The sequence below is a fragment of the Leopardus geoffroyi genome, chromosome B3, assembly GCF_018350155.1.
Source record: "Leopardus geoffroyi isolate Oge1 chromosome B3, O.geoffroyi_Oge1_pat1.0, whole genome shotgun sequence".
Lineage (NCBI taxonomy): Eukaryota > Metazoa > Chordata > Mammalia > Carnivora > Felidae > Leopardus > Leopardus geoffroyi.
The window spans coordinates 52,528,872-52,553,113 of record NC_059337.1 but is presented as its reverse complement, the minus strand read 5'-3'; the positions used below and the strand labels follow the sequence as shown (position 1 = coordinate 52,553,113).

At 38.4% G+C, this 24,242-nt stretch overlaps 1 protein-coding gene across 1 annotated transcript in view; it reads left to right on the top strand.

The window, feature by feature from the left end:
• The window catches only part of TMOD3 (tropomodulin 3), an 84,019-nt gene that overhangs the window by 40,997 nt on the left and 18,780 nt on the right, over nt 1-24,242 (top strand). The window contains exons 4-5 of the mRNA XM_045449734.1: nt 16,752-16,874; nt 18,334-18,423. Coding sequence (XP_045305690.1) covers nt 16,752-16,874; nt 18,334-18,423 — 213 coding nt within the window. The remainder of the gene's footprint in view (nt 1-16,751; nt 16,875-18,333; nt 18,424-24,242) is intronic.

Below are 24,242 nucleotides of genomic sequence, written 5' to 3'. Positions count from 1 at the left end.
AGGCTTATTAAGTTTGAAATCTGCAGGATAGGCCGACAGCCTAGAGACCTAGGGAAGAGTTGCAGTTCAAGTCCAAGGGCAGTCTGCCAGCAGAATTCCTTCTTGCTCAGAGACGATCAGTCTTTGTTCTGTTAAGCCCTTCAGCTGATTGGATGAGGCTCACCACATATGGCTTTACTCAAAGTCCACTGATTTAAATGTCAGTCTCATTCAAAAACACCTTCACAGAAACACCCAGGATAATATTTGACCAATTATCTGGGCACCATGCCCAGCCAAATTGGCTCATAACGTTAACCATCACACTACTGTTAGAGATGGGAATGTCTTGTCCTCAAATGTTTAGGGCCAGAAAAAGGATTGAAAACCAATACATAGTTTTGAAGTATGGAGAATCACAGAGATGAACAAAAATGTCAGTTCCTTTGTGTTTATAACAGAAAAGACTACTGGTTATGCTTTCATCCAGACAGCCATACCTATAATGTCACAGTGTTTATAGCTTCAATCCTATTTATACAGGAGAGTATGATTCTATGAGAATAAACATTGGTTGATCACATTTTACTGTTATGTGTGTTTTAGATGGACTCAAATGGAGGTAGAAATGGAGGGAGAGATATGGGAAGAGAGATGGCAGAAAAAAATAAGGAATTTGAGGACAAAAAGAGAAAATAAGAGATGTGAAAAAGCCGTGTTTGTCCTAAATTGACCCAGGAAGTTTCCCAGTATGCTCTTGTTTCATAATCTCCAGTTGCCTAGGGAAAGATCTTGGAGGATTAGAGGGAGTAGGAAAGAAGGTAGAGAAGAATTGTGGAAAACAAGAAAATATCAGAGGGGAGAAATGATAGAGGTGAGGAATATGGGTGGCAAGGAAAAAAAAATGATGTATCTTCCTTCAGCTGGAGTGTGTAATAATTTTGTTTCTTTTTATAACTTATTTATTTATTTTTGATTTTTTTTTTTATGTTTGCTTTTGAGAGAGAAAGAGACAGAGCATGAGTGGGGGAGGGGTAGAGAGAGAGACACACACCCAGAATCCGAAGCAGGCTCCAGGCTCTGAGGTGTCAGCACAGAGCCAAAAACAGGTTCCAACCACAGACTGCGAGATCATGACCTGAACTGAGGCTGATGCTTAACTGACTGAGCCACCTAGGCGCCCCTATTTTATTTTTTTAAGTTTATTTTATTTTGAGAGAGAGAGAGATTGTCCCAAACAGGCTTTGCACTGTCAGCACAGAGCTGGATGTGTGACTTGAACTTATAAACCATGAGATCATGACCTGAGCGGAAATCAAGAAGAGTTGGATGCTTACCTGACTGAGCCACCCAGGTGCCCCTAAAATTGTATATTTTTTTAAAGATTTTATTATTTTTTTTTAATGTTTATTTATTTTGAGAGATTGAGCAAAGGAGGGGCAGAGAGAGGGAGACTGAGCAGCCAAAGCTTACAGTGCAGAGCCCTGTGTGGGGCTTTAACTCACAAACCATGAGATCATGACCTGAGCTGAAGTCAGATGCTCACCCACCTGAGCCACCCAGGCACCCCATTTTCTAACTTCTAAAAATTTTTATCTCATTTCTTACACTTTGGATGGGTATGAAGTAAACAGAAGTAGTTGAGTTAAAAAGCAGGTAATTTTGCATTCATAGTCAGTTTTTATAATACATTCACTATTTTTACTGCTTCTTGTAGCTTTGTTGAATACTATTTATGGGCAGCTATGATGCAATGACTAAGACTAGCATTTTTAAAAATAATGAACTTTTTCCTGAAGCATAACATGCTTACAGAAAATGCACAAATCAGAAGGATATAGCTTGGTGGATTATATAGTGAGCACTGCCATGTAGTCGCTACCCGGCTTCTTCCCACTTTTCTCTTTGTTTTTGGAGGTAACCACCATCCTAGCTTCTTTCTATCTTTGTTTCTGCACATGTGCAAGTAAGGTGGGGGAGGAGGGAGAGGGAGGGACAGAATCCAAAGGAGTCTCCATACTCAGCATGGAGCCCACCATAGGACTCAGTCTCACAACTGTGAGATCATGACCTGAGCTGAAATCAAGAGTCTGACACTTAACTGACTGAGCCACCCAGGTGCCCCAACCATCCTAGCTTCTAATACAATAAATTAGTTATGCCTGTTTTGAAATTTATGTAAAAGGCATCATACAGGCTGAATATCTGCTTTGCCTCATTCATACAGTTTTTGTGTGGACCAGATTTGTTAATGGGTATAGTGAAATCACCATAAAAATCCTTTATGGTGTAGTCATTTTATTTATTTATTTTTTTTTTAAGACTGTGAGTTGGGGGAGGGGCAGAGAGAGAGAGAGAGAGAGAAAGAATATGAATCCCAAGCGGGCACCATGTTGTTAGCATGGAGCCCAATGTGGGACTGCAACTCATAACAGTGAGATCATAAACTGAGCTGAAATCAAGAGTTGGATGCTTAACCATCTGAGCCACCCAGGTGCCTCTGTGGTGGTGTAGTCATTTTAAAGGATCGTAAGTGTGATGTTATTACCAAACAAGGGACTTTAATTTCTGTCATGGAGGAGTGGTCCAGAACCACAGAAATGAGGTTTGAATTTCAGGAATCCATGTGATGGAAGCAAATACTACCACACTAGACTGTGTGGGTCAAGTCTTAGAAGCCATGTTACAGTGTCTTAGACCTGGAGACGCACAAATTAGTCTTCAACAACTGGGAGACTTTCGTTGTAGAGCTCTACTTTGAAATACTGTAGAGCTAAAAGCCAGCTCATGTTCTCTAATCTACCCTAGGCTCTCATCCTTAAATCAGTTAGCTTTAGTTATCCTTGGTCACTAATATGCCTTCCTTTCTTTGGGTCTCATCCTCAAGATCTTGATCACATTCTAGAAGATCCTGAGAATAATTCATCTACATCTTAATTAGCATACCTTCCAACTGAGCTAAATGTGAATCGCCTTCTTAGCTCTGAACATCCCAAAGCTTTTCTTTCTTTTTAAGGTGTATGTTTTTTTAAGATTTTTAAGATGCCTCTCCTATGACTTTTTATCCTAAATACCTAGATTGAGTCCCAAATTTCTTAATAGCTTATTTCATAGGAGATAGATTTTCAGATTGAGGATGCTTTTAGGCAGTAGAAGTTCTCCTGGTTCTTTATTTTAAAAAAGTTTGCAAACCTGTTAAGGCAAGCATTTTACTTTTTTGTGTACTTGGACTAGTTAGAACATGTAAAATCTGCCATTAATCTCTAAACTTAAAAAAAAAATTTTTTTTTACACTGAGATGCTATGCTGCAGAATTCAGTGCCCAATGACAGTACTAGCTGTCTTTGCCAGTGCATGTTATAGCAATGTCCCTTAGTTCCAAGTTATGTGCCAAAACCACACAGTGATCTCACATTGTAATTATTGTCAAAGATTGAAAAAGATGACCACTCATTTTTTTAAGCAAAAATTTGGGAACCACTAAAAGGATTATCCAATCATTAAAGTTGACTGCTTCTCCTATTCTGAGACTAATTAAATGATTAATTATACTTGTTCACTGAAAGACACGCCTTTGTGGAGGTAAAATTACACAGAATTGGTGTGACCAAAGGGAATCAACGTAAAACTGAAAATTGGACATTTCAGGATTTTTTCTTTGGACAGAAACTGTATACTCATGCCAAATTTTGTTTTTCTAGATCATCTCAAAATGGTTTGTTTTTTGGTTTTTGTTTGTTTTTGTTTTGTGGTGTGTGTGTGTGTGTGTGTGTGTGTGTGTGTGTGTGTGTTTGAGAGAGAGAGCAAGCACAGGTGGGATAGGGGCAGGGAGAGAGGGAGAGAGGGATAATCCCAAGCAGGCTCCATACTGTCAGTGCAGAGCTCACTGCAGGGCTTGAATTCACGAACTGTGAGATAATGACCTGAGCCAAAATCGAGAGTCTGAGACTTAACCAACTGAGCCACCCAGGCACCCCTCAAAATGTTTTAAAAAGACATCACAGACTAAAAAGGATTCTTGAGAGTGGTTATATATAGATAAATGAGTAATTTTATTTTGTGATCTGGGAAATGTTTATAATTGTACATTTTACAAATTGAAAGTGTATGCCAACGTCTGAGAAGAAGGAATTAATCCTAGATGCATTTGGGGGAACATTTTGTGTCCTACACTAGTAAATGTTCTGCTTTTAATAGTGTAGTTATTTTTTTTTTTTAATGTTTGTTTATTTTTGAGAGAGAGAGTGTGAGTGGGGGAGGAGCAGAGAGAGAGGGAGACACAGAATCTGAAGCAGGCTCCAGGCTCTGAGCTGTCAGCACAGAGCCTGATGCGAGGCTCAAACTCAGGAACCGTGAGATCATGACCTGAGCTGAAGTCCGATGCTTACCAACTGAGCCACCCGGCGCCCCAATAGTGTAGTTTTATTAATAGCAAAACGAAGGTATTAAGCAGCTAGTAAGGGATAGCTGACAAAAGATGTATTAAGGATTGTTTTTAAGTGCATCATTACAGTAGAATTCACAGTATGCATATATGCATCTGTTAAATTCATCTAAATCTAATCTCGTGCTAGGTATGATACGGTAACAAGTAATCTTGGCAAGTATTAAAGAAAATGCCTTTCTTACGAGTCTACTGTGTTCAAAATGTTGAGAAACTAAGCACCTAAGAAAATTTAAACAACATTCCAATATTGATTCCTTTTACTTAAAAACATAATGTTAAAATGTTTGGAAGCTTTTTACCTCTTTTTCCTTGAAATTCTACAAAACACGTAACTGGTAGAGACCAAGACAAGGGTGAAGGAGAGTGTTCATCCTATTCTTTCTCATTCCTGAGAACAGTGAAAATGCAGAGTGCTGGCTATATAGCTGATTAGCATTTCCCATTATATTTTTACGTATCTTGAGTATTCTGTCTCCAGGATAGATAAGGCATAGATCTTCGCCATGAATTTGGCTCCTGGAGAACTAATTTGCCCTACTCTTTAATATTTCTTACCGACTCTCATTTTGCTTTTCTTTGCCAGGAGTCTTCCTCTGCATTTCTAGTATCACCCTTCACCCTTACCTACCCTGAGTTTTGTCCCCCAAGTGTCCCTTATTTTACAGATGAACCAGAGCCATGCTGCACCTTGTATACTACATTCAGGTGCACCAGAGAATTCCATTTGAGCCACTGACTCACCCAGATGGGGCTCCTCCATTCCTCACAGAGCCTCCTGTTCTCCCTGTTGGCTCTTAGGGAAGAGCCATCTATGCTTTTTGTTGTTTTTCCTTCCCCTCCCTGAGAAAGGAATGCCCTTGGGTTTTAGTGTCACAAATCCCACCTGCCCTACCTTTCCCTGCTTGTTACTAAAGGTGAATTTAACCTTATTGTTTTAAACTAAAAACTTCTCATACACTTTCCAAGTTCTTTATTCATAATTATATCAGCTTTCCAGGAAACTTATTGTAGTTACTCTTACACTAAAAGAGGCTTCCCTCACCTTGCTGCGTACATGATTTCTTTGGAGAAAAGGCAGACTTCATCCCTTTATAAACCAAAAAGATCATGATTATAACCTGCCTGAATCAACAGGCTTATGTAACTGCCAGTGGGTAATTCGTTGCCACTAATTTGAAGATAAAGATGGGCTCTTACTTTTGTATTCATGTCTTATAAATCTAAACTTCCCTTATATGCACCTATATAAAGTGGTCATCTCCGACACTGTATAAAGTGCTCTTCCCCACCAATGAAGCTGGTATTTGAAATGGGCTGCTTAAGTTTAGTAACACAGACTGGTGTCTCCTTTTCAGACCGATCACTCTGTCTTTTTTTTTTTTTAAACTTTTTTTTTTTAATGTTTTTATTTTATTTTATTTTATTATTTTTTTTTATTAAATTTTTTTTTTTCAGCGTTTATTTATTTTTGGGACAGAGAGAGACAGAGCATGAACGGGGGAGGGGCAGAGAGAGAGGGAGACACAGAATCGGAAACAGGCTCCAGGCTCTGAGCCATCAGCCCAGAGCCTGACGCGGGGCTCGAACTCACGGACCGCGAGATCGTGACCTGGCTGAAGTCGGACGCTTAACCGACTGCGCCACCCAGGCGCCCCTTTATTTTATTTTTTTGAGACAGAGAGAGACAGAGCATGAACAGGGGAGGGTCAGAGAGAGAGGGAGACACAGAATCTAAAGCAGGCTCCAGGCTCTGAGCTGTCAGCACAGAGCCCAACATGGGGCTTGAACTCATGGACTGTGAGATCATGACCTGCGCCAAAGTCAGACGCTCAACCGGCAGAGCCATCCAGGCGCCCCAGATCACTCTGTCTTTTTGAATGATTTACTCATTATTCCTTTGGGGTCAGGAGTTAGCCAGATGGATCGTTCGTCGCTCATGTTAAGACCTCGTTTTATGGAAACTTTCCTCTGGGTAACCATACCCAGGGAATGCATATTCCTTTCCCTCCAACATTTTAGTGTATAATTTACATACTGTATAGAATACTGCAATTAATTGTTCCAGAATCATATACTATGCAGCTCTGTTATTAGTTTTTGTTCATTTAGGGATTGGTAAATCCTCCTGATGAAATGACCATTTTGTCACTATGATGTGATCTTCCTTACCCCTGGTAAAGTATTCTTTACTCTGGTATTCTTTTACCCCTGGTAAAGTATTCTTTAGTCTGAAATCTACATTGTCTTACATTAATATAGCCAATCTTACTTTCTTTTCGTTAGTGCTAGTATGGAATATCTTTTCTGTTGTCTCATCAGTTCTTTGTTCCCTTTTTCCTCCTTTTTCCCCCATATCTTCCATGTCTCTGCTTAACTTTTTGAATATATGGAATATAATTATAATAACAGTTTTAATATCCTTACTTGCTAATTTTACATCTGTCATTATTAAGTCAGTTATATTGGATTATTTTTCCTAGCTTATGGATGGAATTTTCCTGCTTCTTACATTCTGGTTATTTTTTTAATTGGATTCAGACATTATGAATTTTAACTTGTTGGGTGCTGGATATTTTGGTATCCCTGTAAATACTCCTGAGTTTCTTTCTGGGACATGATTAAGTCACTTGGAAACAGTTTGATTTTTAGGGACTTGTTTTTAAGATTTGTTGGATGAGACTGAAGCAGTATTCATTCAGTCTAGGGCTAAATTTTTCTCCACTGCAGGAACTTGTGAGCTGCTTACCCAATGCTCTATGAATGATGAGGTTTTATAGTCTGGTTGCTGGGAACACGTCTTACTCTCAGCCCTGCATGAGAACAGGCGCTATTATCTGTAATTCTTTCAGGTGTTTTTTCCTTGGCCCCAAGTAGTTCCATCACACACATGTGCTGAGTACTGCTCTGCTGGATATGAAAAGGCAGCCCTCTGCAGAGCTCCGGAGCTCCAGTTCTGTGCAATTCTCTCCTCTCTGGGATTCTTTCTTGCACATGCACAGCCACTTTGGTCTTTCTGGACCTCAGCTCTGTCTCCTCGGTTCAGAACGTTCTCCCAGCCCTGCCTGGGTTCCCGCTCCCTGTGCTGCAGCTAAACACTTTCTCCAGGCAGGAAGCTGAGCAGTCACAGGGCTTCCTTTGTTTCTCATCTCTCTGGGATCACTGCCCTTGGTTGTGTGATGATTATTAGTATCTTGAAAACTTCTTTCACATATCTTGTCCATTTTGGGGTTTCAGGCATGTGGGTAAATCCTGTCTTTATTATTTCATTTTGGCCACAGATGGAAGTCTCTAGAATTTTATCTCCCCAAAATAAAGATCTCTTACTTTCCGTACAGTGTCTTTCTAGCTCATTATCTAGTATATACAAACTCACTAAACATTTGTTGAATAAATGAGCATTTATTGCAGTATTGAGTAATTTCATGTGTCTTTGGGTGAAAATAAAAATGCCTTTCCAGAATCTGCCCTTCATTCTTGAGTTTGGTTGATTTGAAGTTTATGTGCATCTGATCAAAAGGTGGCCTAATTGCCTGGAATCTTTTCTGGAACAGGTAGCTTTTAAACAAACACTAAAATTAGCTAGCTAGGGGCCTTTCACCTCTGTAGAAATGAAATAAATAGGAGCCATCTCTGTTTCTTTTTATTATACCTTTTATATACTCATCAAGGCTGGGAGCTATGACTAAGATAATTTCTTAACATTTGTGGTAGCTGTAACTTGATATCACAGCAAAAGAGAAGAGATGAGGACTAGTGAAGAAAGGTCCCGGCAATAAAATTGTTAACATGGTTAACAGTATCTCTTACTGATTGGTGACAAAAACAAGGGTCTTGGCAAGATCGTCCCTTTTTTTTTTCCCTCTTGGCACAAACATGAGTTTGGGTAAGTGCCATGCATTTAAATCACTATTACATGAATTCTTATCTTGGTTTCTTCTATTTCCTTAGCTGTCATTTGTAGTTACATAAACATTACTGAACTGTTCTAACATTAGCAACCAAGAGTCATAGCTCTGTTTTTGTTTGTTTTGTTTCATTTGGGGGTTGGGGGGGCATGTCATTTCATACTTGTCTGAGAGATGTTTTCTGACCTAGTCATTGTTTATTGTCTTATTTTGCCTCAGTATAAAGAATTGTCATTTCATTTTTTTAAAAATTGCAGTTTTAGACTTTGTTACGTTAAATAAAGAAATTAAAGTCACTTAGATAGATAGAGTTATAAGTTAGGGCTTTTTTGACCATATTTCAAGGAGAGGAAAAACAATTAGATTAGTCCAGGGTAACTCATACTAATCTTTTCAGAACTATAATCATCTAGATTAGTGGTTATCAGTTTGAATAAGTAATTATCAGAATCGCTTAGGGAACTTTCTCAGAAATACCATGCATAACCAGTTTCCATTCCCTGAAGTTTAAGAACCACTGATAAAGATACTTGGAGCTTTATGTTTTTTAATCTTCTTGCGTTGTTAGTTTGTCTTGGAAAACTGTCTCTATCTCTCTGTCTCTCTCTCTCTCTCACACACACACACACACACACACATACATGCACACACATGCAAGAAATTCCAGGGGAAATAAGAATAAAGAATTAATGTGTTGGGCCGCCTGGGTGGCTCAGTTGGTTGAGCGTCCGACTTCAGCTCAGGTCATGGTCTCACGGTTCGTGGGTTCGAGCCCCGCATTGGGCTCTGTGCTGGCAGCTCAGAATCTGGAGCCTGCTTCAGATTCTGTGTTTCCCTCTCTTTGCTCCTCCCCCACTCATGCTCTATCTCTCTCTCAAAAATAAATAAACATTAAAAAAGAATTAATGTGTCTATTATGTTTATTATATACCAGTTCCTTTATATATATTAAATCATTTTATCAGAATGAGGTGGAGAATTCTTTAAAGAAATAATCCATGATTTGAAAAAACACAAAGGAATCAAGATAACCATAATAAAGTGGAATACTAATAAGTTTAAAAATTTTTTTAAAAGCAGTATCAAATTTGTTGTGCATTTCCTTACTCTGCAAAAAACACCACCATACAAAATACCTATCATTTCACTCATCTTGCACGATTTTGGGGCACAAACCAAACTAACCGTTATAAAGATCTATTATATTTGTCAGCATCTCATGGTCATTAAGATTTTTAACTTAAGTCTAACTGATGAAAGACTAACTTAGGACACATGTTAAGAAAGGCATTTCCTGTTTTATGGGATCGAAGCAGTTTGCTAATGTATTTCTCAGAAAACAGCTGATTTTGATTAAGAAGTACAAACCTGCTGTATGACTCAGTACGTCTCAGAAAATTATCTTTTTACTTTACGTTTTAGGGGGTGAATATAAGTTTACTCAGGCAGACAGAAAACCTATATTTAATACATTTTTTGAATGTCTTTATTAAGTATGCATCATAAAATTTCCCATTTGGCGTATACAGTTTAATGACTTCTGGTGTATTTGCAGAGTTGTGCAACTCTCACCACAGTCTTCAGGTTAGGACATTTTCATCACCCAAAAAGAAACCATGTATGTATCCATGAGCAGTCGGTCTTCATTCCTCACTCTATTCCCAGCCCTAACAAACCACTTATCTACTTAATTTCTCTGGTGCTTATACTACCATATCTAAAAATCCTTTGCCTAACTCGAGGTCATGGAGATTTAGTCTTACTGCTTTTTTTTTTTTTTGAAAGAGAGAGGGAGAGAATGAACCCACACAAGTGGGGGAGGGGGCGGGAGGGAGCGAGAGAATCTTAAGCAAGCATGACACTCAGTGAAGAGCCCAACACGGGACTCGATCTCATGACTCTGAGATCATGATCTGAGCTGAAATCAAGAGTCACATGCTTAACTGACTGAGCCACCCAGGTACCCTTCTTATCACTGTTTCTAGGAGTGTTAGAGTTTTAGGTCTTACATCTAGGTCTGTAATCCACTTTGAATTAATATGGTAATTAACATATGGTAAGTATGACATGGGGGATTGACTTCATTCTTTTGCAAGTAGTTATCCAGTTCTCCCAGCATCATTTACAGTTCTTTCTCCATTGAATTGCCTTGGTACCCTTACAGACTTCAATTGACCATTAACAAAAAGGGTTTATTTCTGGACACTCAACTTCTATTCCATTGATCCAGATGTCTTTCCTTATGCACCATAACACTGTTGATTACAGTAGTTTTATATTAAGTTTTGAAATTGGGATGTGTAAGTCCTTCAGTTTTGTTCTTCTCTTTCAAGGTTACTTGGCAGTCCTAGGTCTCTTGGATTTCCATATGAATTTTAGCATCACCTTGTCATTTTCTGCAAAAAAGTCAGCTGAGATTTTGAAAGGGAGTGTTTAAGTCTATAAATTAATTTGGGGGGATCTCCTTAGGTTTTGTACTCATAATATTAAACTTCATTTCTGCCTAACTTATTTTCTTATGAAGTTAAATTTCCTTACTGTTACTTTTCTATAATGAGATTTTGTAAAAATGCATTAAAATACAAGTCTTACAGGGTTAATGTTAAGCTAACCATGAAGGAATATGAAGTACTTAATTTTTATACTGTTAAAAACAATATCATATAGACTAAATACCTCTACAACAAAAATCTCTATATACAGAGAATTTATTATAAAGAGGAACACCAGCTGAGGTACCAAACTGTTTCAGAGCTGTATAAAATAGAAAAATTGTATATCACAGGAAAATTTCCATAAGCCCTCAAAATTTTGTTGTTTTGCTTTGTTGTTTTTTTTATGATGAGATTAATTTTGTATTTATAAGTTTGGCAAAAGTTTATGGGAAAATTAGATATGAATAATGCCTCTATGGAATGTAGATGAGGATTACAAAAATAAACATTTTAGATTTTTATAATGCTTTAAATTCCATTGGTCCCTAGAATAAGACATGGGCAGCTATTTGATAGTTTGTGTAGTTTTGTTTCATAAGTGAATACCATAATCTAGTGGTTCTCAACCTTGACTGCTATGCATTAAGGTCCCTAGAGAGTTTATAAAAATCCAGACGTCTCACACACCAGACCAATTAAACCAGAATCTCTGGGACTTGGACATCACAATTTTTTAAAGTTCCACAGGTGAATCCAGTGTGCAGCCAATCTTTAGAAGCCCCTCCCATAGACAGTTGAAAATGTAGTGAGACTAAGCTCAGGAAAATGTAATTATCCTGAAATGGCAATTAAAGGCATGAATGGTATGCTACTTTAATTATACTATCAACCACTGAGAAAAGTGCTATGGAATTATCAGGATGTAATGATTTGGATTTGCCTTTGTGAACCAATAATAAAAGATTGTCTAATCATCAGAATTCCAAAATTTGGTACTAACATGATCAGTTATGGATGCCATTATATATTTGAGGTATTTGTTTGAGGGGAAAAGTCTACTGTTAAAAAGTTAATTTGAAAGGGGCGCCTGGGTGGCGCAGTCGGTTAAGCGTCCGACTTCAGCCAGGTCACGATCTCGCGGTCCGTGAGTTCGAGCCCCGCGTCAGGCTCTGGGCTGATGGCTCAGAGCCTGGAGCCTGTTTCCGATTCTGTGTCTCCCTCTCTCTCTGCCCCTCCCCCGTTCATGCTCTGTCTCTCTCTGTCTCAAAAATAAATAAACGTTGAAAAAAAAAAAATTAAAAAAAAAAAAAAAAAAGTTAATTTGAAAGCTACCAGTTTAGGGGCGCCTGGATGGCTCAGTCAGTTAAGTGTCTGACTTCAGCTCAGGTCACGATCTTGTGGTTCGTGAGTTTGAGCCCCGCATCGGGCTCTGTGCTGACCGCTCAGAGCCTGGAGCCTGTTTCGTATTCTGTGTCTCCCTCTCTCTGTCCTTTGTCTGCTTACACTCTGTCTCTAGCTCTCTCTCAAAAATAAACGTTAAAAAAAATTTTTTTTAAGTGAAAGCCACCAGTTTATTGGAAGAAACACTCCTGTGTTCTAGTATTAACTCTGCTGTGTAAGTTATTTAAGTTAGACTTTATAAAATGAGGTGATTGAACTGGAGGTGGTCACCAAATTATTTATTCAATAGATTGTCTTGCCCACTTTGTGCCAGGCAAGGATACAGGGATAAACAGAGAACATAAACCATGCCCCTGAAAAGCTCACAGAAGGCAGACAAATATGCAGAATGTGTCTGTGTAGCTATAGCGAAATGTTCAGGGAATCCAGGGAGCACAGAGGTGTACTTCAGCTGGTCCAATATTGGAATACAGTCTGTAGTTGCCTATTAAGTAAAAATGCAAAAATCCCTTCATTCTTACTGGCACAACCTGTCTCTGAAATAGACTGAAAATGCCACCTTTGCAACTGGACATACGACCATTGCTGGTCCGTGACACCAGAGGAGAAATCTGGACAATTTTCCTTATAAACGTTATAAAAAGTTTTCTTTATAAAAATTGACAATTGTGCCCTTCCTTCCTGTCCTGACCTTGTTGCTTGAGGGCTTGATACTTAGTGTTACAAAGGTTGTCTTGAGACTGATGGCCTGAGAACAAAGGCTTCTATGTTGATTAAAGCCAAAGAGAAAAATGGAAAGAGCCTAGATCCTTGATGTCAGTACTGAGCTGCTGAACCATCCCTATAGCCACCTACATGTGGAGTTACTGAGATGATAAAAATACTTATTGTTGGAACTCTTGCTGTTTAAAGTGGTCTGTAGTTCAGTATCGGCATCACCTGGGAGTTAAGTTAACTTTCATCCCATATCAGACTTGTGGGTCAGAATCTGTACTTTAAAGATCACCATGTGAGTGAGGTGCACATTAAAGCTTGAGAAGCACCAGTTTAAACCCCTTTTAATTGGGTATTCTGTTATATGCAGTTAAAAACATCTTTACTGGGGTGCCTGGGTGGCTCACTTGGTTAAGCATCTGACTCTTGATCTCAGCTCAAATCAAGATCTCACGGTTCATGAATTCAAGCCCCGAGTTGGGCTCTGCACTGATGGTGTGGAGCCTGCCTGGGATTCTGTCTTTACCTCCCTCTCTGCCCCTCCCCTGTTCTCTCTCTCTCTCTCTCAAAATAAACAAATAAACTTTAAAAAACAAACAAAAAAACATCCTTACTGATACAAATACACTATAAATTGGCCAAATACAATTTTTTAAATAAGAAAATACTTGACCAGAAAGACTTCTAAGATGTATAAAGTTGCAAGAGACTATTATTCTTACATACCAACCCAAACAAGCAGTCTAAGCGCATTGTTACAGTTTTTTTTTAATGTTTATTTATTTATTTTGAGAGAAAAGAGCACATGCATGTATGTGAGCAGGGGAGGGGCAGAGAGAGGTAGAGAGAGAGAGAGAATCCCAGGCAGGCTCCATGCTATCAGCACAGAGCCCAACTCGGGGCTCAGCTCAGTCTCACGAACTGTGAGATCCTGACCTTAGCTGAAATCAAAAGTCAGACACAACTGACTGAGCCACCCAGGTGCCCCTAAGTGCATTTATTATAGTTTTTAAAAAGCTATCGGAGAGCTTGAGGACACAAAACATAAATGATTCTAGAAAGTGACAAACCCTTCTTGAGATTGATGACCCACTTCTCTCTTTTCTGAATGAAATGTAGGGAAAAACAGAAAACTACCATAGAAAGGAGTAAGGAGAAATCAGCCTAACTTTTAACAAACTTTTAATGACTGTGTATGGATTGGATGATAGATTAGAATCCAGAGAAGCCTTAGAGCAGTGCTGTCCACTAGAACTTTCTGCCATGATGGAAATGTTCAGTGTCTATGTTAACCAGTGTGGTAGCTCCATCTAACTAAATGCAGCTATCAAGTATTTGAACTGTGACTGTGGAACTGAATTTCTAATTTTAATTAATTTAAATTTAAATAGTCACATGTGGCTAGTGGCTACCGTATTGGATAGTGCAGCACCCCCAGTTCTTTCCTGCAGGTCTTCATTTAGTGCCAGGGACACTACAAGAACAGACGCAATAAAGTAGAGCAGAGAGAAAATTCCTGAGGCATAGGTTTTCAGCTGGGAGAGACTGAGGGAGAGGCAGGAGGGGTGGGACAAATCCCTTTAAGGCCAACCCCAACTTCACAGAGTATAAAGCAGATAAGACGAGAGGGCCTGAGAGATCTGCCAAGGCCCCAAAATTAGGGGATGGGACTGGAAAACAAAGAGAGCTCCGTAGTCATCCAGAAAGCTGATGGCCTAGGCTCCATATCAAGAGAAATCTCTCAAAGTTCACCATTCAAAAAGGGAAGATGCTCAGGACATCTCCAGAACCTCACCATGGTTATAATACAAGGTCTTGCTGAAGAGAAAGTCCTGATCCTATATTCAAAATGTTTGAGGCCAATGAGGAATTGAATCAAACTAAAGTTGCAACAAAGGCCCGATTTTCCTTCAGTTTCTGCCATACTTTTACACAAAAATGCTTAGCTTGGAGTCAAAGATCATAAGACACATAGCCCCATACTCAAAATAACAGTCAATAGAAGACTCAGACATGATCCAGATACTGGTGTTATCAGCTAGGGACTGTAACAAATGCCAAAAAATCTGAGGGACAAGGTAGACAGCACGCATGAACAAATGAGGAATTTCAGCAGACACATGGAAACTATTTTTTTAAAAAGAACCAAATGGAGGGGCGCCTGGGTGGCGCAGTCGGTTAAGCGTCCGACTTCAGCCAGGTCACGATCTCGCGGTCTGTGCGTTCGAGCCCCGCGTCGGGCTCTGAGCTGATGGCTCAGAGCCTGGAGCCTGTTTCCGATTCTGTGTCTCCCTCTCTCTCTGCCCCTCCCCCGTTCATGCTCTGTCTCTCTCTGTCCCAAAAATAAATAAACGTTGAAAAAAAAAATTAAAAAAAAAAAAAAAAAGAACCAAATGGAAATGCTAAACATAAAAAACATACAATATCAGAAATTAAGATCCTTTAGATGGGCTTAGCAGAAAATAGCTGAACAGTTTTGGCCAGAGTCCTGGGAGCAGTCTATTGTGGTGGGATTCCTTATGGGTACACTAATTGATGTGTACCTTGAAGAAGTACACAACACTCACTGATTCTAAACCCACATTCTTTTGATAGAGCACTGCATAGATCCATCAGGCCACATATTCTTTCATATTTCTCTGGTAGTTTCTTTGGCACATCTGTGAATCTATGCATAGGCCTTTTCCAGATCACTTAGTAAGACTTTTCACTTGTCCTGGGAGAGAGACTGGAGGCAATCTTAGTAACTCAGGCTCTGCCATGTGAGTACATCTTATTTGATCAGCAGTTGTGTCATTATCACTTCTCATTCTCTTCATGTTTTCAATCTTGCATTGGACATATGGTAATAGAATACTGATTTTCACATAATAGTTTCTATCAGGTAACCCTTGTTAGTTTCCACCGAGGCTTAGATGAACAGTGACCTAAAGTTTCACGAAACCACTTAGAACATACAGGAATTTCTTTGCAATTAGATCTTGAATTTCTGGAATCAAAATTGCCTCTGCCATCCCCTAAATGACTGTAACACCTTGTTGCTTAAGAATAAAAAAGTGGAGGGGCGCCTGGATGACTCAGTCAGTTAAGCGTCTGACTCTTGGTTTTAGCTCAGGTCATGATCTCACAGTTTTTGAGTTTGAGCCCCATGCCAGGCTCTCTGCTGTCAGCACAGAACCTGCTTTGGATCTTCTGTCCCCGTCTCTGCCCATCCTCTGGTCGTTCTGTCTCTCTTAAATAAGTAAGAACTTAAAAAAATAATAATTAAAAAAAGTGGATTTTGCAGGGTCTTTTAAATCTCTCTAAAGTTTTAGAGATTCTTAAAATTTATTCCTATATTCATCTTTTAATTCGCTATTTGTTTAGTAATTCATAATTACTCCAAAAAGATCCTATTTTTAATTTCACAAATAGAATTCCTCAGGTGTGTTTTTTTTTTTCTTCATTTCAACTTGTACAGCCAAATATTGCCCTGGAAACTTATAATACATATTGAAGATGAAATGTTATTGTAATTGTTTATCTTGTTGACTTTTTCCTTCAGCTTCGATTGTAATAATTTTTGTTAGAAGAGTAAATTTTTTTTTTTTTTTTTTTCAACGTTTATTTATTTTTGGGACAGAGAGAGACAGAGCATGAACGGGGGAGGGGCAGAGAGAGAGGGAGACACAGAATCGGAAACAGGCTCCAGGCTCTGAGCCATCAGCCCAGAGCGTGACGCGGGGCTCGAACTCACGGACCGCGAGATCGTGACCTGGCTGAAGTCGGACGCTTAACCGACTGCGCCACCCAGGCGCCCCGAAGAGTAAATTTTTAATAAGTTAGTTCATAGCAGTAGTATTGGAATTAACAAACTGCTTTATTTTACAGGGAAAATATTTATCCCTAAACAGAAGCCTGTACAGACTTTCACAGAAGAAAAAGTATCTCTTGACCCAGAATTAGAAGAAGCTTTGACAAGTGCTTCTGATACAGAATTGTGTGACCTTGCAGGTATCTCCTAAAACACATTTGTGAATGAGTGTGGAGGGGAGGGGAGTACCAGCACATCCCTGTATACGTCATACAGATGCTTCCTTTGCCTAGCAAACTGCTGTTGAATCAGTGACCACATATTTGGCTTTGTTTTGTACACTATAAATGTGACATAAAGGATTTCAGTTTTTAAAATACTGTCAGTGGTGAACTTTTTATGTTAATGGAATGTATTGTATTATTTGACATCTTTTCCCATGTTACCATATTTGAAAGTCTTTATAAAAATCTTTCATCAGCTGGTGCTCAGCTAGAAGCTGTCCTATCTAAGCATTGAAAAAGAGTCTCCAGCATCAACTGCTGTCCCATTTTATCAGAAGACCTTGAGATGAGGGGCGTCTGGCTGGCTGAGTCGGTAGAGCATGCGACTCTTGATCTTGGGATTGTGAGTTTGAACCTCACATGGAGTGTAGAGATTACTAAAAATAAATAATAAACTTTGAAGAAAAAGAGGACCTCAAGATGAATAACCGGAAAGCATTTATACTCACCACTTTCCCATCTTTTCTGAAGTATATACGGAACACTCCAAACCGCCCTGTTGTTTTCATCATTGCCAGTTTCTTATCTGGACAAGTATCTCCCCCACCAGCCTCAGCACACACCCATTTTCCTTGGTAGAAAAATATGACATATGGGGATATCTTAGCACCAACTAACCCCAAGAGCTAACGTGTGAAAGAAGAGTGATGGTTCTTATGGAATGACCCAGGACAGGGACAATCAAAGTGTAGTCTACAGCCAGAGCAGGTGTCTTATTCCTTGGGGTGCTCAGGACTGAGGTGTTTGTAAATGGTGCTTTCATCAGGGTGGAGTGGGCTGGGGGCATACTGTAGCTTCTGCCATGTTTGTGCAAAAAGGGTATCAAAACCAAAAACCAAATTTATCTCTCCTGTCATTTTTGAGGGATGCTAGTTAATCTCACAGATGAGAGTTCAACTATACTTTTGGTATTTTACCCTTAACTAAAATATGAATGTAAATTAACATGAAAGTTAACGAATGTAAAAATAACGGTTAGGTTGAAAATCTATCTTTTGCACTGTTCCTAAAGCCTTGTGCGAAGTATTAACAGCAAACACAGATCATTTCAATATTCTCTCTTAGCTACCAAATGGAGCTAAGCATAGATTAACATTTAAGATTAGTCTGGCTCCAGTTGTAGGTCTGAATTCGGAAATGTGGGAGATCTAAATTCCAAAATGAAGAGGAAAATAAAAGAGTATTAATGAGAAAGAGATTGTAGGTGATTTTTTAATCACATTGTCTCCTTTTTTTGGGGCTGCAAAATCTGTATTTTAATTGAGTAGGAAAATGTTCAGAAAACGTTAAAATCAGAAATTTTTGGTTGAAAAACCAATTCTTTATGGTTAAAACTGATGGAAATAAAAATAACTTTCTTTTTCTATATTTATAGCTATCCTTGGGATGCACAATTTGATAACGAATGCACAGTTATGTAATATAGTGGGAAGTAGTAATGGTGTCGACCAAGAACATTTCTCAAGTGAGTACTTGTACTGTGTTGTGAATTTGAACCCTTTGTTAAATGTATTGTATTTTGTTATCTTCATGTATCAACTTCATTATATACATACCAAATGTTACACATAAGTACTTGAAACCTAAGATTCCAGTTAGATGGTATTGACATAGAAGACTATTGAAAATAGAGTATTAAATATTCTTAATGTGTCAGCAAATGTAATAGGAACTACTCTCACCTCACTAAATAATACTAATGGGACGTGCCTGGGTGGTTCAGTCGGTTAAACATCAGACTTCGGCTCAGGTCATGATCTCACGGTTTGTGAGTTCAAGCCCTGCGTCAGACTTCACGCTGACAGCTTAGAGCCTGGAGAACGCTTTGGTTTCTGTGTCTCCCTCGCTCTTTGCCTCTCTCCCACTCTCTCTCTTAAAATAATAAACACTAGAAAAAAAAAATTAAAAATAAATATATAAATAATACTAGTGGTAAACACTATGAAAGCTAATCATACTTTGGCTTTTGTTGACATTTTATTTTCAGTGTTACTGATTTTCAAGAAAACCACAGCAAAGAAACTATGTTATAAAAATCAGATTCAGGAGAAACCATCTGAATCTGAAACTTTTATTTTTTTATTTTTTATTATTTTTTTTTAATGTTTATTTTTGAGAGACAGAGTGTGAGCAGGGGAGGGGCAGAGAGCGACAGGAAGTCACAGAATCCAAAGCAGGCTCTAGGCTCTGAGCTGTCAGCACAGAGCCCAATACAGGGCTCAAACTCAACAAGCTGTGAGATCATGACCTGAGCCAAAGTCAGATGCTTAATTGACTGAGCCACCCAGGCCCCCGAATCTGAACCTTTTAATCTGTTACAGTATTAAATAACCAAAAGCAAGGCTTTTTAAAAAATAGTTTAGGGGCGCCTGGGTGGCGCAGTCAGTTAAGCGTCCGACTTCAGCCAGGTCATGATCTCGCGGTCCAGGAGTTCGAGCCCTGCGTCAGACTCTGGGCTGATGGCTCAGAGCCTGGAGCCTGTTTCCGATTCTGTGTCTCCCTCTCTCTCTGCCCCTACCCTGTTCATGCTCTGTCTCTCTCTGTCCCAAAAATAAATAAACATTGAAAAAAAAATTTTTTTTTTTAAATTAAAAAAAAAAAAATAGTTTATAGGATTTTTTAAATGACCAAAGTAATACATATCTTTGTACCACATTTGAGCAATACCTAAGTGTATGACATAAGTAAGTGTCACTGTTCAGGGGCTCCTGGCTCAGTCCATTAGGCCTCCGACTTTGGCTCAAGACATGATCTCACAATTCATGAGTTCGAGCCCCACATCAGACTGTGTGTTGACAGCTCAGAGCCTGGAGTCTCCTTCAGATTCTGTGTCTCCCTCTGTCTCTGCCCTCCCTCACTCACACTCTGTCTCGCTCTCGCTCTCACTCTTGCTCTCTGAAAAATAAATAAACATTAAAAAAAAAAAAGTGTCCTTGTTCATAGCCATCATGCCTTCTGCTCTCCCCACCCCTAACCTTAATTGTTAACAGTTTGGTATATGTCTTTCTAGACTTCTACTATGTTCATGCAAAGACATAAACACACACACACACACACACACACACACACACATACATACACACACACACGGTTTACATAGTCTTGTTTTTTACAAAAATGGGATCATACTGTAGATATTTCTTGGAACTTGATTTTTCTTTTTTTTTTAAGTTTATTTTTATTATTTTTTTAATTTATTTTTTATTTAATATTTATTCATTTTGGAGAGACAGAGACAGAGCATGAGTGGGGGAGGGGCAGAGAGAGTGGAGACAGAATCTGAAGCAAGCTGCAGGTTCTGACCTGTCAGCACAGAGCCTGACATGGGGCTTGAACCCATGAACCATGAGATCACAACCTGAGCTGAAGTCAGACGCTTAACCGACTGAGCCACCCAGGTGCCCCCCTCTTAACTTAACAGTTCCCCTCCTCAACCTCTCTTCCCCTCTCTTCATGGTATCCATTTCTTTAAGAAACTGGGTTGTCATGTCAAATTTTCCACATTCTCAGTTTGATTGCAACCTTGTAGTATCACTTTTTTTTTTTAATTTTAATCACCTGGTGCTCATCACAAGTGCAGTTCTTAATCCCCATCACCTATTTCACCCATCCCCCCACCCACCTCTTCTCTGATACCCTTCAGTTCTCTATAGTTGAGTCTGTTTCTTAGTTTCTCTCTCTCTTTTTCCCCTAGCTTGTTTGTTTTGTTTTTTAAATTCCACGTAGGAGTGTAATCGTATAGTATTTGTCTTTGTCTTATTGACTTACTTCACTTAGCATTATTCTCTGTAGCTCCATCCAAGTCATTGCAAATGGCAAGATTTCATTCATTTTTATGGCTGAATAATATTCCATTATATATATATATATATACACACACACACATATGTACATATATATGTATATAAAAAGATGTGCGTGTATGTATGTGTATATATATATATACATACACATACATATGTACATATATATGTATATAAAAAGATGTGTGTGTGTGTATCTTTTTATCCATTCATCACTTGATGGATATTTGAGCTGCCTCTATATCTTGCCTATTGTGAATAATGCTGCTGTAAATATTGAGGTACATGTATCCCTTTGAATTAGTGTTTTTGTATTCTTTGAGTAAATACCCAGTAGTGTGATTGCTGGGCCGTAGAGTAGCTCTATTTTTAACTTTTTTTGAGGAAACTCCATACTGTTTTCCACTGTTGCTTCACCAGTCTGCATTCCCACCAACAAAGCAAGAGGATTCCTTTTTCTCCATATCCTCACCAACACTTGTTGTTTCTCATGTTTTTGGTATTAGCCATTCTCACAGGTGTGAGGTGATATCTCATAGTAGTTTTGATTTGCATTTCCCTGACGATTAGTGATGATGAGCATCTTTTCATGTGTCTGTTGGCCATCTCTATGTTTTCTTTGGAGAAATGTCTTTTCATGTCTTCTGCCCATTTTTTGATTGGATTGTTTGGGTTTAGGGTATTGAGCTCTATGAGTTCTTTATATATTTTGGATACTAACCCTTCATCAGATATGTCATTTGCAAATATCTTTTCCCATTCTATAGGTTGCCTTTTTAGTTTTGTTGATTGTTTCCTTTTCTGTGCAGGAGCTTTTTGTTTTGATATAGCCCAATAGTTTATTTTTGCTTTTGTTTCCTTTGCCTCTGGGGACCTATCTAGAAAAAGGTTGGTGTAGCCAGTGTCAGAGAAATTACTGCCAGTGCTCATTCAAGGATTTTTATGGTTTCAGTTCTCACATCTAGATCTTTAATCTGTTTTGAATTTATTTTTGCTATGTTGTAAAAAGGTAGTCCAATTTCATTCTTTCGTGTGTTTGCTGTTCAATTTTCCCAGCACCGTTTGTTGAAGAGACTTTTTCCTGTTGGATATTCTTTCTTGCTTTGTTGAAGATTAATTGACCATATACTTAAGGGTTTATTTCTGGGTTTTCTACTGTGTTTGTTGATTTATGTGTCTATTTTTATGCCAATACATACTGTTTTGATTACTAAAGCTTTGTAATATACCTTGAAGTCTGGAATTGTGATTCCTCTGGCTTTGGTTTTCTTTTTCAAGATTGCTTTGGTTATTCTGGGTCTTTTATGGTTCCATTCATATTTTAGAATTGTTTGTTCTAGTTCTGTGAAAAATGCTCTTGGTATTTTGATAGAGATTGTATTAAAGGTATAGATTGCTTTGGGTAGTATAGACGTTTTAGCAACATTTGTTCTTCCAATCCATGAACCTGGAATGTCTTTGCCTTTCTTTGTGTTGTCTTCAGTTTCTTTCATCAGTGTTTTATAGTTTTCAGAGTACAGATCTTTCACCTCTTTGGTTAGGTTTATTCCTAGGTATCTTATTATTTTGGGTACAATTGTAAATGGGATTGTCATCTTAATCTCTCTGCTGTTTCCTTATTGGTGTGTAGAAATACAACCAATACGTTCATTATGTATCCTGTGACTTTACTGAATTTGTTTATCAGTTCTAGCAATTTTTTGGTGGAGTCTTTTGGGTTTTCTATACAAAGTGTCCTGTCATCTGAAAATAGTGAAAGTTATACTTCTTCCTTGTGATTTGGTTGCCTTTTATTTCTTTTTGTTGTCTGATTGCTGTGGTTAGGACCTGCAGCACTCTGTTGAATAAAAGTGGTGAGAGTGAGGGGTGCCTGAGTGGCTCAGTTGGTTAAGCTTTCAACTCTTGGTTTTGGCTCAGGTCATGATCTCACGGTTCATGAGTTCAATCCCTGCATCTGTCTCTGTGCTGGCAGCACAGAGCCTGCCTGGCATGCTCTGTTTCCCTCTCACTGTCCCTTCCCTGCTCGAATTCTCTCTCTCTCAAAAATGAATGAACTTAAAAAAAAAAGAAATGTAAAGTGATGAGAATGGACATCCTTGTCTTGTTCCTGACCTTAGTGGAAAAGCTCTCAGTTGTTCCTCATTAAAGATGTTAGCTGTGGGTTTTTCATCAATGGCCTTTGTTATGTTGAGGTATATATATTCCCTGTAAACTTACTTTGTTGAGGGCTTTTATCATGAATGGATGTTGTACTTTGTCAAATCCTTTTTCTGTGTCTGTTGAAATGAACATACGCTTCTTATCCTTTCTCTTATTGATACATCACATTGTATCACATTGATTTGTGAATATTGAACCACCCAACAACCCAGGAATAAGTTCACTTGATCATGGTGAATGATTTTTTTAGTGTATTGTAGGATTCAGTTTGTAGTATTTTGCTGAGGATTTTTACATCTATGTTCATCAGAGATTTGAACTATAGTTCTCTTTTTTTGTGGTGTCTTTATCTGACTTGGGTATCTGGGTAATGCTGGCCTCAGAACAAATGTGGAAGTTTTCCTTTTCTATATTTTGGAATGGTTTGAAAAGGATAGGTATTAATTCTTCAAATGTTTGGTAGAATTGACATGTGAGGCCATCTGGTCCTGGACTTTTATTTCTTGGAGTTTTTTGATTACTGACTTAATTTCTTTGCTGATAATCACTGTGTTCAAATATTTCCATTTTTAACAGTTTCAGTTTTGGTAATTTATATATGTTGACGACTTTATCCATTTCTTCTAGGTTGTCCAGTTTGTTGGCTTAAATAGTTTTTCATAATAATCTGTTATAGCTATTTGTATTTCTGTAGTGTTTGTTATTTCTTCTCTCTCATTTGTGATTTTATTTGGGTCTTTTCTCTTTTTTTCTTGATAATTCTGGCTAGAAGTTTATCAGGTTTTTTTTGTTTTGTTTTGTTTTGTTTGTTTTTTGTTTTTTTTCCCCAAGGAAGCAGTTCCTGGTTTTATTGATCTGTTGTATTGTGGGGTTTTTTGTTTGTTTGTTTTTATATCATTTATTCTTGCTCTTATCATGATTTCCTTCCTTCTGCTGGTTTTAGGTTTTGTTTGTTCTTTTTCTAGCTTCTTTAGGTGTAAGGTTAGGTTGTTTGAGATTTTTCTTATTTCTGCAGTAGGCCTGTATTGCTAGAAACTTCCCTCTTAGAACCAATTTTGCTGCATTGCAAAGGCTTTGAACCCTTGTATTTTCATTTTCATTTGTTTCCATGCACTTTTTAATTTCATATTTTATTTCCTGGTTGACCCATTCATTGTTTGGTAGCATGTTATTTACCTCCATGTGTCTGTGGTCTTTCCAGATTTTGTCTTGTGGTTGATTCCTAATTTCCTAGTGTTGTGGTCAGAAAAGATGCATGGTATAACTTCAGTCTTTTTTAATTTGTTGAGGCTTGTTTTGTGGCCTACTATATGATCTGTTC